Here is a 15,710-nt window from a genome sequence, read left to right on the forward strand (position 1 = left end):
CTATGAACCCAAATCCCCAAACAAAGCATCAATAACTTCATCTAACAGCGTAAATGTAAGATGTGCACTGAATGTATATGTTAGTCTTGTCTCACATCATTTCATATCATTTCATCCAATTTCATCACCGCCCGCACACCCCACCCCAACCCAACTTCAGAAAGCAAAAAAGAACACTCACTTCAGCCTCGGATTGTTGAACGTAGCGAATATCCTCCGACTAGCCGCCTGCGCATTTACCCTCCCTACCACACTCCCAGCCAAATCCGGTATCAGCGTTGCCAACATCAAACTTGCTTCTTTTCTGCTCTTGCTCTTTTCTCCCGTCGTTCTGGTCTTCCCTTCCACCTTCCTCTCTCCCCCAGGCCACATGGAATCTTTAAGGATTGAAATATACTTCACGATCATATCATCATGGATAAACCCCTTTACATTTTCCCTGACCTTTCTCTCTATCGTTCCACCTAAAAGTTGGTGAAGAACAACCACTACAGCACGGCCGCGCAACCAATTGTTTCCACGATTGAGTTCGAAGACTTCGAGGAAGATGTCGCAGATAGGTTTTACGAAGGGTTCTAACTCTTTATCTTCGAATGCGTTCAGTTCTGCTTCTGCTTCGGCTGCTGTTAGAGGGTCCTCGCTTATTGTTGAGGGCATGGTGATGAGCTGATTGGTTGCTGCTGATAAGAGATTCTGTCCTGCGACTGAAAGTTGGTCTAGGACTGGAATATTTCCGAGAATATCTTCCATTCCATCTGTTACTGAGTTGTAGAATCTTGTCATGATATCCTTCTTGTTGTCGATGGCACCTGCGTCTTCTAATTCTGGAGCCAGAGCACTTTGGGAAAGGAATGCGCGCAACTCTCGACTTCGACATATATCAGGTAACAGAAGAATTTCTCGGAGATATTTTTCTAATGCCGCACGTCGCTTTTGAAGAAAGTCTCCTTGTAGCTTCATGACCATCCGCCTACGAGGAAAATCAAGATGTCCTACTGATGGATACTTGATTCTCAGTCGCTGATGAAGTTCATGAAATTCGCTATAACGTCGAGTAATGGTCCAGGTTGCAGCTGGCATCTGTTCTCCGGACTTTCTTTGTACTTCGATAACGTAAACAGCATACTCTCGACCGTCGTCCTCTTTTCCAACCATGATAGATTTGATTTTGATAGTGGAACGTCCATAAAGACTGTTATCACTCTCTTGTATAACATATTGCTGCCTCTGAAGCTCTTTGCGACGAATCTCTCTTTCTAAACTAGCCTTGGACTTTCGCAGGATTCTGAGCTCGGCTGTATTGTTTGTGAGTTCAGCTTTTCTTGTTAATGAATCAACCACAGCGTCTTGAGCTATAAGGCGATCAATGTCAGTAGTGAGAAGAGTGATAGCCTCTGCTAGACCTAAATCACCAGGAGCTGCCTCGTGGACTTGATCTTGGTTATCCTCATCGTCGTCCTTCTCAGGGTCGTCATGTTCATCGGAAAGAAACCTTTCTTCATCCCCAAATAGATCGTTATCTGTGAATACACCAATTCTAGAAGAAGTGTTTACAAGTCCAAGCGATGCTATACTTGGCTTTTCCGTTCGTTCATGTCTGTCAGCCCCTTTACCATTCTCAATTCCAAATAGATCCGCTCGCTTATGATCACTTGAACTCCTGTTTGAGATGTCGTTCGACGTGGAATTAACGCTTGGAACAGGTGAGTCCGGGGTATCATTAGGGCCAAATAGTGAGCTTCGAATATCATCAATGTTAGGCTTATCCTCCATGATCGTATTCAACGCCGCTTCCATGGCTTGCACAACATTGTTATCCGGAACAATTACACCAGGTTCTTGATCAAGACTCATTATTGAATTTGCCATTGCATCGCTATCCAGGTCATCATCTTCAAATAAGGGAGTTTCCTCATCTAGAGAGGCTCGAGAATTTGACATGGGGTCTGATTGATGGGTGGTTAAATCAGTGAAAGACATAGCAGCCCGACGTAGATCTGACCTCTTTGGAATCAATTTTGATGAACCTCTTGAGAAAGAAGGGGAGCGTGTATTGACTGTCATGGTAGTATTTGATCTGGGAGCTATCGATGGTTTGCGCGTCGTATTCTCCAAATTAAGTGACGGTGCTGGAGAAGGTTGGCCAATTTTTGAAGCTTCTTGAGATGTGAGACATTTGTAGAAAAGATCTGATCTTTTAAAATGTGGGAAGAATTTATCTTGCATTACTTCCAGTGCAGAGGTTTGAGCGCGTAATATAGCTCTTCTAGCCATAAAGTATTGTTTTGAAGTTGCCTTATTACCCGCCTTGAGAAACTCCTGGACAATACGTTTCGAAGTATCCGGGACTTTGAGTTCTGGCTTAGAAAGATACGCATCGTTTATCTGGGCAAGATCCGTTCTATCGGCATCAGTCCAAGGGGCAATAGTAGTCGGGACTTGTTCGTCTTCTGCACCATCATCCTCTAGAGGATTTCGAAACCCATCAACTACAATCCAAAACTGTACAAGAGACATACAATTCTGCCTGTCCATGTATTCCATGAAATATGAAAGACCAGAAGGATCATGTAGGAGATCCACAAGTGACGCATTTTCGAGCTTTGATGCTTGAACGCCATTACGACCTGGTTGCGAGACCAGAGCTCCGCGATCACCTGTGGCAGCCAATTGGCTAACCCTTTCGTCCAATATTCTCTTTCCAATATCAAGTCGTCGCAAGTATACCGGATCTTGTCCATCCTTCAAAGCATCCCGCTTGAATTGACTGGATACCTCACTTCGAAACCTTCTAGCATCCGACAAATTGTTCGTCTTCCTAATCGCACGAATGAATTTTTCGAACTTTCTTTCATGATCTCCCGGTGAAAATCTCGGAAACTGCGCAGTACGATTCGATTTAGGAGCGGGTGATGCATGCTCATCTAGTGCAGCCCGAAGTTTTCGCACAGTTGATCTATCTTGAAGCATAGAACGTCCCTGTATTTTGTTAGCGCAAATCTCGGAATTGATGATAACTCGGGATATATACATATGCCTCCATTATCTGATTCCACATATCCGGATCAGAAAGCATTTGCATTATGGGGAAAAGAACGGCACAAGCCACCAATTCCCTGATCAAAACTCCCACCGCACGACTCCCGATAGCATTCTCTGGTAGAATCTCCGGCAGCAGCTTTTGTGTCAAATCCCGTAGATATTCTTGTTGTACCAGCTTCGTATCCGAGAAGGCCAGAGAGGCCGCAGAATGTAGTTTCCCATCATTGTATTTCGCCGCTATCGCAAGGTCCAACTCATCAGATTCCGTAACACTTCGATTCAAATTCTTGCCTCTGATAGCAACCTCCGCATTGTAGAACTCCTTGAAATGCCCTGTCAGAATAGGTACAAAACGGGTGGTCACAACCTCCACCAAATCTATATCCAGTAATCGATCTCGCAGGTTGACAAGAGCCAATCTTATCGTCTTGTCAACCTCATTGGTAAACGTCGGGTTCCTGCTAATACTCCCATACCACGAAGCCACAAAATCGCGAAGTATAAGGTCTAAGAAGTCGTCGAGGGCGCATGATACTATAAAGGAGTCTGGGACTAATGGCTTTCGTACATGCATTTGTCGTGTGCGTAACGCGGCTATTTCCTTCTTCCATTTCGTCGCTGCCAGGAATGCAGGTCCTTTTGGTCGGCGCACAATATATTCTTCTCCGTATTGGGAACCTCTAGATGTAAGAAGTAGCAAAGCTGTGAGCCCCACGATGGGTACAATCAGACCTGCGACAAATGCATATCCAATCCAGCGCAAGGTCGGGATCCAATTGGTAGCAAATCCCCAGGCAAAAAATACGGCAATACCAGCTAAGATCACATCCCGACGACTCAGGGCCATAATCTGTGAAGGGCAATTGTATTTATGAACAGCATTTTTGGTGGGAACTTTTTTGGAAGCTCTATTAAGGTCTCACAATGGTTGTAGCTTTCGGCTTTCAGGGTCCTCGCGTAATCTTTCCATTCCATTTCACATGCAATATGACCAGTCACGGTCGACGAGCATATTAATCTTTTCACAATGGGAGAGTAGACAGTCTATGAATTGAAATGTAGGCATGATTTCGAATTATGTATTCGTTTATTTCCTCTATTTGACCTTCGACAATCGCAACCCTCGTCAGGAATAGGATCAACATAAATTCCCATTGACTGGCTCCTATCGTCATTTTTTGTGTAAATAACATCCCCTCTAGATATTTTGACATCTGCTTCACCCCTCTTTTACCAAGGAGGATCTTCCAAACGCTTGAACAATGCAACAAATTTTGGTCCATTATTCCTCGTAACCTTCTTTCCTTCCTCGGTCTCCGTTCTCATTATATTGACACATTCATCTGCTTCTTGCTCCTCTTCTGCAACGCGCTCAAAAGTAGGATGTGCGTTGAAATGTGTAACCATCCAATTATGAAGGTCTTCAACATCGGTGATAGTATATATGATTCCTCCCGGTCGAACTACGTAAGCATACTCAGCGGCTAATGTGGTCGATACAATTCTAGCCTTATGCTTTCGTGTTTTGAAATGAGGATCTGGAAAGCAAAGGAAAATCTTTGAGAGTTGATGTTTTTTGAAGAAATTTGGCATAAATTTCATGGTATTAGCTCGTATGCATGAAGCATTTTGAAATAGACCGGATTCCTTTTCTTGAACTCTTAGAGCTTTAATTCGTTCTTGTACATATTCTGTGACTTGCGCTCGAATCTCCATACCTGTCATAAAAGATTAGAATTGTGTGAAGCGATTGTAAGGAGTGATTCATACCAAGAATTAAAGAATTTGGTAATTTGGGAGCTAAAGCTACTGTCAAACCACCAAATCCACAACCAATGTCTGCAACTTCAACGTCTTGCTTCATCTTCTTGGGACTGCTAGAGTCTGAAACTGTTGAAGGTTCTTCTGTGCTTTCAGAAGCCGTTGCGGACTCTGCATAGGCGGGGTAATGCGAAGCCCAATCCATCTGAGCTGGGGAAGCGGGACTAATACCAGTCAATGAAGTCTCTTACAATGGCAATGGCAAGCGGACGTACTATGCCAGACGATGATCCGAGAAAGGATTTGCATGCGCTCTCTGTCTGTAGAACTTCTTCTTTGGCAATTCCTTACTCTCCTCGCCATTTTCTCTCGCAGTTCGGTAATCCTCCCGTTTCTGCTTTTTGTTCGGTGGGCCTGCCATGTTGATCGTAGAACTTCCAAAATTTCTTGACAGTCAACGATATCTTCCTTGATGTAATGGAATCGTGAATGTCCGAAAAGATGGGAGGCTGTGGTTGTGGTTCAAACGAGGCTTTAGCATGACGGAAAAAGCTCAAGGCTGAACTTTTTTTCTCGCAAGGAACCTCAAATGCACCAAATAAAATGTTAGTGGATGGTGGATTTTTCCTTTCTATTTTAGTCCAATTTAGCTAATTGGAGGCCGTGAGTTTATGAATTTTAGCATTTTAGCATTTTAGCAATATTTTTACTAAATTATTATATTTACATTTATATTAAACTCTTGTGGAGCACCCAAACACAAAGCTACGAAGTACAAGGTCCATGGGTATGTATGATTGACACAATGATACCTACCCCTAGTAACCTTAATCGTCATCTTGGGCCACCGCAATATTCTGATTGCGATAACAACATTATTCACCCCCAGGTTATTCTATCGAAACGTTGTGAAGGACGACCTCAATAAATTACAATTACAAATATTACCACAAATTGTAACAAACCTCGAGAATTGCATCAAGGAATGAAATCCACATTCGTTACCAATACCATTACTTGAATCCAGCTCTTGGCTTGAGGCTGATGCAATTGCATACAATCTCTTTAGGTATGTGCTTGCACCATTAGCATTGAAGCATTTAAGCCATTCCATCCCTCATTCTTCGTTCTTTCTCATTGCTGTCTCTCCATTCCTCTCAAATTCCATATATCGATATGTGAAAGGACCGACCATTTAGTTTTTACTCCCATATCATCCTGATTCGAGAAGCTCGTACTTGGCGACTACATCTTTACCAAACAGCAAGCATTTCCTTACAGCTTCCAGAGAGGAACACGAACTGCATACGGATTCTCAGCATTATCGCTCATTCAATCTTTTAACGTCAAGGAGGGAGTTTTTGATCTTCGCTCCCTAGGAGTCTTTTCATATAACATGCCGTGGTTCTCAATTCTTCCTGAAAGTCTAGCGTTTATCGAAGTGTGGGCTAGAAACACGTTTGTAAGTATTTGGTACCAAGGACTTCAATCACTGAACTAATATCATACATAGTTTGTTACTGGGTATATTGTGCATAGGACCATGGCTATTGACTCTCCTCTTCGATATTATTTTCTACCTTTTCCGCTTAATACACCATGAAATGCCTTATTTTGGTGGGCGGGCAAGAGATAGACCACGACCGCGTGCACCGAGCTTGAGCGAACGACCGAATGGCCAAGGACGACCGAGAATCTTAACAATGCCCTCAGTGAATGGGACAGTCAATATGGCAGACATCTTAGAGGACAAAGCTGAGGGAATAAAGAAGGGAATAGAGGAAGCAGCGCAACCACGAAAAGATAGCGGCGCGATAGTAGACGATTGAACAGCAAACAACTTTTATGGTATTATAACATGATTTCAAGACAATCTTTCGAGGACCTTAATAAGATCACCTGTGACACCCATTGCTGTGACATCTCCTCCAGCACCAGCTCCTTGAATGATTAAAGGATTGGATCCATATCGCTTCGTGTAGAAGCTGATGATATTATCACTTCCCTTGAGGGCAGCAATTGGGTGAGATTTGTCGAATTTCTCCAAACCCACCCTCACTTCCTTCTTTGCGACATCGATACTACCAACGAATCTTACAACCTTACCCTCCTTCTCGGCGGCAACCTTTGTTTCCTCCATCTGGGAATCGAACTCTGGCAACTTTTGAAGGAATTCCTCTCCACTTGAAACGCTCTCCAATTCCTTGGGGATCAAGCTTTGGACTGGGAATGAAGTTGGGGATTCTACCTCAAGACCTGCCAATCTTGCCAAAATTGTCAACTTTCTGGCGACATCCAGTCCGTTCAAATCATCTCTTGGATCTGGCTCAGTGTAACCCAACTCCTTTGCTTTAGCGACTTCGGAAGACCACTTTCCTCCTGAACCTTCGGTAGGAGCGAACGAGTTAAACAAGAAGGACATAGTACCGCTGAAGACACCTTCGATTTTAGTTACGGAATCACCTGTGTCGACCAATTCCTTCAAAGTAGAGATAACTGGCAATCCAGCTCCAACCGAACTCTCATGATACACCTTAGCTCCGGATGAGGAAGCTGCGGAGAAGATATCCTGCCACAATTTATATGATCCGGAAAACGCCTTCTTGTTGGGAGTGACTATCGAGATTCCTTTGGACAAAACTTGTGGGTATGCATCTGCGACATCTTGCGAACTTGTGTTGTCGACAAGGACGACCTTTGCAGGTGCAGCTGCTAAGTATTCAATGATCTTTGGCAAAGAGAGTGGTTCTTGTGTAGAGTCTGCGAGGGTATTTGAGAGGTTGGAGTATGAAAGAGGAGTATATTTTGGGCTGTAGAGAACTTTCTTGCTTCTTGAAACGAAGATGAGGGATATCTTGGCTGAAGTAAATCGTTGAGAAAGAGCTTCAAGTTGAGATAGAAAGCATTTTCCTACACCACCAGCACCTAATCAAGTATTAGCTAAATAGAGCTCATGTTAAAACTATCAAAGATTGCAGATTAATACCAATGACTGCAACGTAAATTTCCTTAGCTACCATGTTGACTTGATTTGTGGATGATTAAAATTCAGGATTGAAGATTGATCAATGGCAGATTGTTTGGTTTTAAAGGTTAAATGTCTTGCTCGTACTGAAGAATCAAAATGTTATGAATAATGAGCAATCACGGAAGGATTGCAGGTGGTGGGGTTGTTTCTATGCACAATAATCCGATCTCGCACATATTGATACCCCTCTCTCCAATATCCACTTTACTAATTTCTATTGGTCAATTACAGATGGACGAGGCCGCGATTTCGAGCTCCCCAGATTCCCTCAGCCTTACGAGAATATACATCAACTCGATGATCGCATTATTTCCATCTATCTCTCCTTCAACTACAACTACAACAACAATAATTCCTCCAAAATGTCCAACGACCCTAATAATCTGTACAATTTCAAAAAACCTAAGCTTCACTCCTCCTCTGCTAAAGAATTATCCTCTTCTACAAACCTAGCATTCTCCTCGACTCTCTCATCACTTCTCGCTTCTCAAACGCAGGAGTCTTCATCATCATCCACTACTCGCGGTCGTCCTCGTCCCTCCAAAACTAAAGAAGACATCTTTAAAACACATAATAAAGGAACCAAGAAACGCGCCGCAAAAGATTTGGAAGATGATGAGGATGGAAATATATATACCCAGATTCGAAAAACTGGCCAGGGGGAAAGAATAGATGATAGTACGCTTCACAGGAGTAAAAAACGACTTGCTGAAAAGGCAAAGATTTATTCGCGGTTGAAACGCGGTGATCACGATAGACTCGGAAACGGAAACGGAGATGAAGATGAAGATGAAGAAGCGGAAGGACTTGTAGATTTCGATCGCAAATGGGTTGAAGGAGGTGAAAAAGATGAAGACTCCGATAGCGATGATTCCTTTGGCGGCGGCGCTTCAAACGCAGAAGATAACCAACTCGTCGAATATGAAGACGAATATGGTCGTCTCCGCCAGGTAACCAAAAAAGAAGCGCAGCGTCTCGAGCGTCAGCGCAGGAATGCCCTCCTTGGCGCAGAAGAACTAGAGCGTATGTCCGCTCGTCCAGCCCAGCCTTCTCAACTCATCTACGGCGATACCATCCAATCATCTGCTTTTACATCGACGCTGGATTCCGAAACCGCGGAGAAAATGGAGGAGTTGGCCAAGAAGAGAGATAGGAGTGCGACGCCGCCGGAAATGAAACATTATGAGGCGGATAAGGAGGTGAGGAGTAAAGGACAGGGGTTTTATAGTTTTTCGAAGGATGAGGAGATGAGGAAAGAGGAGATGGAGAATTTGGAGAGGATGAGGAGGGAGACGGAGAGGGGGAGGAAAGAGAGGGAAGGGCTGAAGGAGAAGAGGAAGCGAGAGATTGAGGAGAGGAGGAGGGTGTTGGGGGAGAAGAGAGCGAAAAAACAGGCGGATGCTTTTTTGGAGGGGCTCGGCGACGTCCCTACGCCGACGCTGATGGATGGAAAGGAATGAAAGGAGTTAGGAGTAATGTTTGTATTCTATGTTATTATGTATGCCTGAGCTACGATGCATATCTCGTCACTTAGTGGGGGATTTTGTACTCTGGATATCGAGCGCTCTGAGAAAATTACGGAGTCAGGAACATGAAGATTGTAGACATAGAAAGATAGGAACCATGATACCCCAAATATATTGATATATAATTCACCAAGACCCCTTAAAGATACTGTACCATCTCTCTAGACAGATCTTTCAGAAGAAGCAAGCATAACAAACACTCATTATACACAAAATTCGTGGTATACATATCTCATAAGCTAAAATACAACCCTACATATCAATATTACATCTAGCTCCCAAAATACCTCCAGCCTGCAAAGGACATCGCTTCTTTTCTTTTGTAATCCGTCCGTCCAACCAAAAAGTCCAAAAGGTATATGAATACATCGCTATCCCTAATCGCCAGCAAGAACATTAATTGAAGCTTCACCATCCACTTCCTCAAATTAGCGCTTCAGCAAATACTTTTTGTCCCACTTGATTTGTTGAGACATAGCAACATCTAACAACCATTCCACTTTGACAATCCTCGGCTCCATATTTCCCGCCTTAGCCATTTCTTCGAACTTTGAATAAAGAGCTTGTTCAGATCTCTTGTCGCTGCTGATTAAGTAAACTGGCTCTGGGGGTCCATCATCTTCTTCCGGCTTGGTAGGTTTGATAGTTGGACGTCCTTTGAAAGTACCAAAAGTGGCGCCGTTGACTTCTGCAATTTCCCGATAAGTTTCAACGCCATTGTCGATGTCGAAAGTGCAGTATATTGGAATTGTGTTTAGAAGTCGACCTTTGTTAACTGTCGCACGATTCAAAGCATCCTTCAACTTGACACTGTGCTTCTTTTCGTTTTCTGCATCTACCAATGGAAAGTCTTCTGCGTCCAGCATCTTTCCGGCTTTGATACAAGCCTCAATATACTTCTCTGATACGACGGTAGGTCCATGTGCAAGACCGACAAGAAATTTCCTAGTTCGAACCATTTTGGGTGCAGCCATAATGTTGACTTTTCCATAACCAGTCCACAGAGAAATACCAAGACTACGTAGTTTTTTCTAATGCATGTTAGTAATGGCCGTGAAATAATAGAGGGATCAACTTACAGTATCTGTATCCTCCTTAGTTGGCGCATCAGGATTGGACCAAGCCTTGTAACCAGTAACAAGCATGCGAACTTGGACTTCTGGTTTTAATGCAGTTTTCGCCTTCTTTAATGGACGAGCATCAACCTCCTCGCTACCACTGTCACTATCCTCATCATCTTCTTGATGTTTTACCACTGGACTCGAATTGCGTTGCAAATCTCGTTCCCTCTCGATTTTATTCGCAGCCCGATCGCCCCCAAATACATGCCCTTTTCTCTTCTTCTCTAATTCGTACTTTGCAATATCAGGGGCCAATTGATGAAGGGCATTGATTGCTTTACTCTTAGCACTTCGGCTACTAGTCGATGAAGGGGTATCATTTTCTTTGTCCAAAGATGTGCGCTTCTTGCTAGCCGGTGTAGAAAGAACATTTGTAGAGACTGTGGAGTTTGTAGAAGTCCCCTTGCCTTTGCCTTTAGGTTTCGGAGGAGGTGCAATTACTTCAGCTCCCTCATCTTCAGTTTCGCCATCCATATCGTGATCTCCATCACCATCTACATCCCGATCTCGAATTGTCAAATTCTTCATTTTGGAAGGCTTTGGACTATTTGGACCTGGTGTAGGATCTCTGGGAAAGTATTTCTTTTCCAAGGCCTTTTGATCAAATTGGGTTTGGCCAATAACCTCACCAAGATTTGTTCTTGGAGGGAAATGAATATAACGAGGATTCGTTAATATCTGAACCTCGCACTTGGCATAACTTTCTTCAAGCCAAAGGTGATTGATCATGTTAATATTCCATTCAGCAGCTGCATTACACTTTTCACTAGCCTTTCGAGCTGTGATCAGATGTGTGTTATCTTGCTTCATGCTTTTTGTAAATTCGCCACCAGCGGCATTCACCAAATTTTCAAGGTAGATGCGTGCCTCACCACCATAGTTAGAGAGAGTTATCTTGTAGTTCTCGAAACCTGGTAAACCTCCTTTCGGAATAGGGTAGTGAAGAAGTCTCCGAGTAGGATTTGTCCATGTATTGTGAGCAATCATATAGTAAAGCCATGAAAGATTACCCACGTGAGTTGAAGGTGATCGAGAGGCAATGACATAATTTCTGCCCTCCCGGTAATTACAAACGAACATATCAGCTTGACGTACTGAGTTTGTGATTGTACCTTGCCCATGTTCGACGAGATCCGAGAGCAATCTGGTGAGTCGGCTTCCAAGGTCCAGGTCTTTGGACAACATCACCTTCTTATCCTTAAAAACATCCAGTTTACGTTGTATAGGGGAAGCAGTTGGAGTCTCGAGCATATTTGAATGCGCTGCAGTAGCACCTTCAAGTCGTGAGGAGGAAGGTATTGGCAGACTATCTTCGGGTTTCAAGAGAAATATTTCGGGGTTTGGGAGCAAATATGGACGTTCGTCTATGCGTCTTCCTAATTTCAAGCAATCATCAAACCTGCATTTGATTAGTTGAGAATATCTGCCAAAGTCGAAACACTTACCACTGTGGCAGGACGATTTTGCATTTTAATCCCTTGTCCTTCGCCGCCTGACACTTTGGATGATCCATACTAAGAGCACAAATATGAGTGACCAATTTAGTTAAGCTATTACTTTCCATTCCACCCATAGCACATGTGGCACCAATTATCGCAACTTTATCGCCCTGTGGAATATCTGCGCATGTAAGGTGGACATTGGAAAAGATATATCGTTCATCTGGAGTGTATGGACGAATCGGTGCTTGTCTGCGTCTGCTGAGAGATTGTGTTACCCATTCAGGTGTAATGACTGGTACAAGCAAGAGGCCTGCTTTATCGTAACATGCAAAGTCGGTTGTAGTAGAGATAATATGGGTAACTTCCTCCAAGTTCAAGCCATCATCTGTTTTCTTAATTTCTGCCGAAGCACCATTGTCCTCAAGAATTTCTCTTAACTACCAATTTATGTCAGTATACACAAAAAACATCATGGATGGTTTTTTGCGAGGTATACTTGTCTTGCTTGAGGTATTGGAAGCTCTTCGCTCAAAATGATGGTGATAGCACAGCTATCGAAGAGGGGAAGGGGAGCGGCGCCACTTTCTACTTCAGTCATATTGAGATACAAATCTACATGCACAATAGAAAGAGTGTATGAAATATAGCAACAAGTGCAATATGAATTGGCTCGAGCCTTGCTAATAAATACTGCTACGATGTTTGCTTGCTGAAATGTTGAAATGTCGAAATGTTGAAATTGTGTTTGATCTACAAAATCGACATACGCGGATTGATGCGCGTTTCTAGAATCACGTACTTTAAGAAAACGCGCTAAAACGACAGGGGTTAACTGATTGGATTTGACAGGTAATCACGTGTGAGCTTGCACCCCCCTCACTTCGATCAACCTTTACAAATGTAGGAGTCTCTGGGTTGGTTTTCGCAATATCGATAAGACTTTATTCACAGGGAACTTTGTGTTTAAGATTATTCGAGATGTTTCAGCCAAATGGTAATTGGTAAATGGGAAATGGTAATTGGTCAATTATACCAAAAACTACTACGTGCTAAATATTTCCCGCTTCCCCCTTTTACCGCTAACCTAGTGTTACCGCGCTGGGGCCGAGGCTTGTCATGCATGCCGGCTTGGTACTCAAATCTATGTATGTTTCGTCCTCCATGAATAGAACCTAATGTTCAGTTCTTTACATACAATTCTTCCATTCAAACTCAAAGAGTATCGATACTTCATTCTCTTTGCTGTGCCTTCAACCTATATATATCTATATACATATATCTTCCTCTCACCTAACAAAAAAAGGGTTCATCCCCCACATTTACCCCATCATGCACTCCACAGTCTTTGAGATAAAGGAACACACTCTGGAATGTCAACACATCAGGGAATACCCTCGTGCCACCTCAAATACCCAAGAAGATGTGTTACATCTAGCAATCAAACAATATATCCCTCGAGATAATCCCAATCCACAACCAGGAGATGTGACTATAATTGGTGCTCATGCAAATGGTTATCCAAAGGTAGACTTTTCCCATGCGTTCGAATAATCCAACAAGCTAAAGATGTACAGGAATTATATGAGCCATTATGGGAAGATGTCCATGCACGCGCAAGAGCTAATGGCTTTAAGATACGAAGTATTTGGATAGCAGATTTAGCCCACGAAGGCGCTAGTAGCGTTCTAAATGAGCAGTTATTGGGAAATGATCGTACGTGCTAGTTTTCTTGACTGATGAATTGTTTTTTATTAGATCACAGCGGTGTCAGCTATGATCCAGCAATGTAGGCCTTCGGAACCTACAAGTGTGGGCGAAGGGGCTTGCAAGTTGCACGCATAGGAGTCGATTTTGTGACATAGACTAGAATCTCTACTAGGGCCTTTACATGCAAATCGAAACACAATTCATATGTGTCCCTAATATCACGGCTCTCTTTCAGTCACTTGTAATAACTTGTTTCTACGAGTCCTTATCATATCCAGTACTATCTAACACCTTCCAGCATCATGGATAGATCACGCCCGGGATCTTCTCCACATGGTCAATACCTACCGTTCCCAAATGCCTCTTCCCATAATTGGAATCGGTCATTCCTTCGGCGCCAATATGCTCACCAACCTCTCCCTCATGCACCCCCGTCTTCTAACCACCCTTGTAATGCTCGATCCTGTAATTCAACAATATGCATCTACCCCCTCCAATACTGTTTCACCCAATCAACTCTCCACCTTTCGTCGTGACCTCTGGCCTTCTCGTGCCGCTGCTGAAGCTGCCTTCCGAAAATCAAAAGCATACTCAAAATGGGATTCCCGCGTCCTAGACCGCTGGTGTCAATATGCCATCCGCTCAACCCCGACTGCCATCTACCCCAATGAGCCATCAGGCAGCACAACCCTAACCACAACCAAACATCAAGAATGCTTCTCCTTCATGCGTCCAACTTGGGAAGCTTTCTCCGAAGACGGTAAGACTATTATTCGTCCAGATCTCATCCCGGATCTACACGAGACCAGTCCATCAAAATATCCTTTCTATCGCCCAGAACCAATCAATACGCTTCTACGACTTCCGCAACTCCGTCCCTCGGTTTTTTATATTTACGGTGCTACAAGTGACGTCTGTTATCCCCATTCTCGGGTTGAAAAAATGTCGATGACGGGCACTGGACACGGAGGAAGCGGAGGGGCTAAAGAAGGAAAAGTCAAAGAGGTCGTGCTGGAAGGAATAGGTCATCTTGTGGCGCAAGAAGCAACAGTACAATGTGCGGATGCTTTGACTCCCTGGATAGGACAAGAATTAAAGAGGTGGAGAAGAGAGCAGGAAGAGTATATGGAATGGACCAAAAAGAGCTTGATTGAGAAACAGACATTTTCCGAAGAATGGAAGAGAAGAGTTGGGGGGGCACCAAAGAGAGCTGCGGCGAAGAGTGAGGGGAGTAAATTGTAAGGTGTGAATTATGAATTTGGGGTGGGAAATTTTCAGATGTAGGAGTGTTAGACGATCATAAAGTTCCCACAACTACACTATTTTCTTAGCTTCATTAGACTGATATCAAGAGTTCCACTTAAGATCGATTTAAAAAAACATCATTATCCTATGAACAATTATATAATTGCTGTTCAACTAACCCCTCTTTATGATAGATATCACGGTCAAATCTCATCATTCCTCTAACATAACTTCAAATACCATGCCACTTACATCATTCCAACACACAGATCTATCTCATCACTCCATCCCCATACAAAACACCCAAAACCATCAAGAACCAACGATGACTGACCCATCTATGTTCTAGATCTCTTCGTTCGTTTACTAGACCTCATCCTGTGCAGGTATATTACCTGCCACATACATCTCCATTTCTGGTATTGTGTGTGAATCCGCGTGCTGCAACGTGAAGCGAGAAAGGAGGAGGAGGATTGGAAAGCTACTTTGTTGGGTGGGTGAAAATGAGCTCTTCATGTATCTTATAAGAAGTGCGAACTCATATCCGTTTTAAGTGCTCGGCACATCATCAGAATGGGTGTCTATACAAAGTTATCCGTCTCACCTCTCTTCTCATCACTTCTTTTCGCGTAGCATCGTATCGAACTCATCATAGGCGCTTGAAGTCGAAAACCATTGATTATCAATATGCAAGTACAAATATCATGCATGCCAGCAATGTAATGCGAGATATCCCTAATTCATAGAATGACTCCAATCCAATGCAATGCACCTGTAAACCCACCGAGTTCCCGAATCCTATTCCCGTGAAGCATCATTGACACACATCTCTGAACGA

The 15,710-nt window shown here is 43.3% G+C and overlaps 7 protein-coding genes across 7 annotated transcripts; 3 read left to right on the forward strand and 4 right to left on the reverse strand.

Moving 5' to 3' along the window:
• Window positions 1–3,889, reverse strand: EAF02_012046 (uncharacterized protein; the record flags this gene model as incomplete). The annotated part of the gene is made up of 3 exons (XM_038908094.1): window positions 1–67; window positions 182–2,979; window positions 3,032–3,889. 3 exons carry the CDS (start codon window positions 3,887–3,889, stop codon window positions 1–3), a joined length of 3,723 nt encoding a protein of 1,240 aa, XP_038752114.1.
• Window positions 3,890–4,097: 208 nt separating this feature from the next.
• Window positions 4,098–5,467, reverse strand: EAF02_012047 (uncharacterized protein). Its single transcript, XM_038908095.1, has 3 exons — window positions 5,079–5,467; window positions 4,813–5,027; window positions 4,098–4,760 (listed from the first exon to the last, which is right to left on the reverse strand). The coding sequence occupies exons 1-3, from the start codon at window positions 5,222–5,224 to the stop codon at window positions 4,273–4,275; spliced, it is 849 nt and encodes a 282-aa protein (XP_038752115.1). The 5' UTR covers window positions 5,225–5,467; the 3' UTR covers window positions 4,098–4,272.
• A 732-nt stretch (window positions 5,468–6,199) lies between these two features.
• Window positions 6,200–6,635, forward strand: EAF02_012048 (uncharacterized protein; the record flags this gene model as incomplete). Its single annotated transcript, XM_038908096.1, has 2 exons — window positions 6,200–6,261; window positions 6,317–6,635. The coding sequence occupies 2 exons, from the start codon at window positions 6,200–6,202 to the stop codon at window positions 6,630–6,632; spliced, it is 378 nt and encodes a 125-aa protein (XP_038752116.1). The 3' UTR covers window positions 6,633–6,635.
• A 32-nt stretch (window positions 6,636–6,667) lies between these two features.
• EAF02_012049 (uncharacterized protein) lies at window positions 6,668–7,823 on the reverse strand (the record flags this gene model as incomplete). The annotated part of the gene is made up of 2 exons (XM_038908097.1): window positions 6,668–7,728; window positions 7,790–7,823. 2 exons carry the CDS (start codon window positions 7,821–7,823, stop codon window positions 6,668–6,670), a joined length of 1,095 nt encoding a protein of 364 aa, XP_038752117.1.
• A 370-nt stretch (window positions 7,824–8,193) lies between these two features.
• EAF02_012050 (uncharacterized protein) lies at window positions 8,194–9,291 on the forward strand (the record flags this gene model as incomplete). The annotated part of the gene is made up of 1 exon (XM_038908098.1): window positions 8,194–9,291. The coding sequence occupies one exon, from the start codon at window positions 8,194–8,196 to the stop codon at window positions 9,289–9,291; it is 1,098 nt and encodes a 365-aa protein (XP_038752118.1).
• A 494-nt stretch (window positions 9,292–9,785) lies between these two features.
• Window positions 9,786–12,518, reverse strand: EAF02_012051 (uncharacterized protein; the record flags this gene model as incomplete). Its single annotated transcript, XM_038908099.1, has 4 exons — window positions 9,786–10,388; window positions 10,437–11,877; window positions 11,924–12,357; window positions 12,417–12,518. The coding sequence occupies 4 exons, from the start codon at window positions 12,516–12,518 to the stop codon at window positions 9,786–9,788; spliced, it is 2,580 nt and encodes an 859-aa protein (XP_038752119.1).
• Window positions 12,519–13,249: 731 nt separating this feature from the next.
• EAF02_012052 (uncharacterized protein) lies at window positions 13,250–14,869 on the forward strand (the record flags this gene model as incomplete). The annotated part of the gene is made up of 3 exons (XM_038908100.1): window positions 13,250–13,444; window positions 13,495–13,633; window positions 13,926–14,869. The coding sequence occupies 3 exons, from the start codon at window positions 13,250–13,252 to the stop codon at window positions 14,867–14,869; spliced, it is 1,278 nt and encodes a 425-aa protein (XP_038752120.1).
• Between the last annotated feature and the right edge of the window lie 841 nt (window positions 14,870–15,710).

This window comes from Botrytis sinoallii (assembly GCF_014898435.1).
Source record: "Botrytis sinoallii strain Bc 23 chromosome Unknown BSIN_039, whole genome shotgun sequence".
Lineage (NCBI taxonomy): Eukaryota > Fungi > Ascomycota > Leotiomycetes > Helotiales > Sclerotiniaceae > Botrytis > Botrytis sinoallii.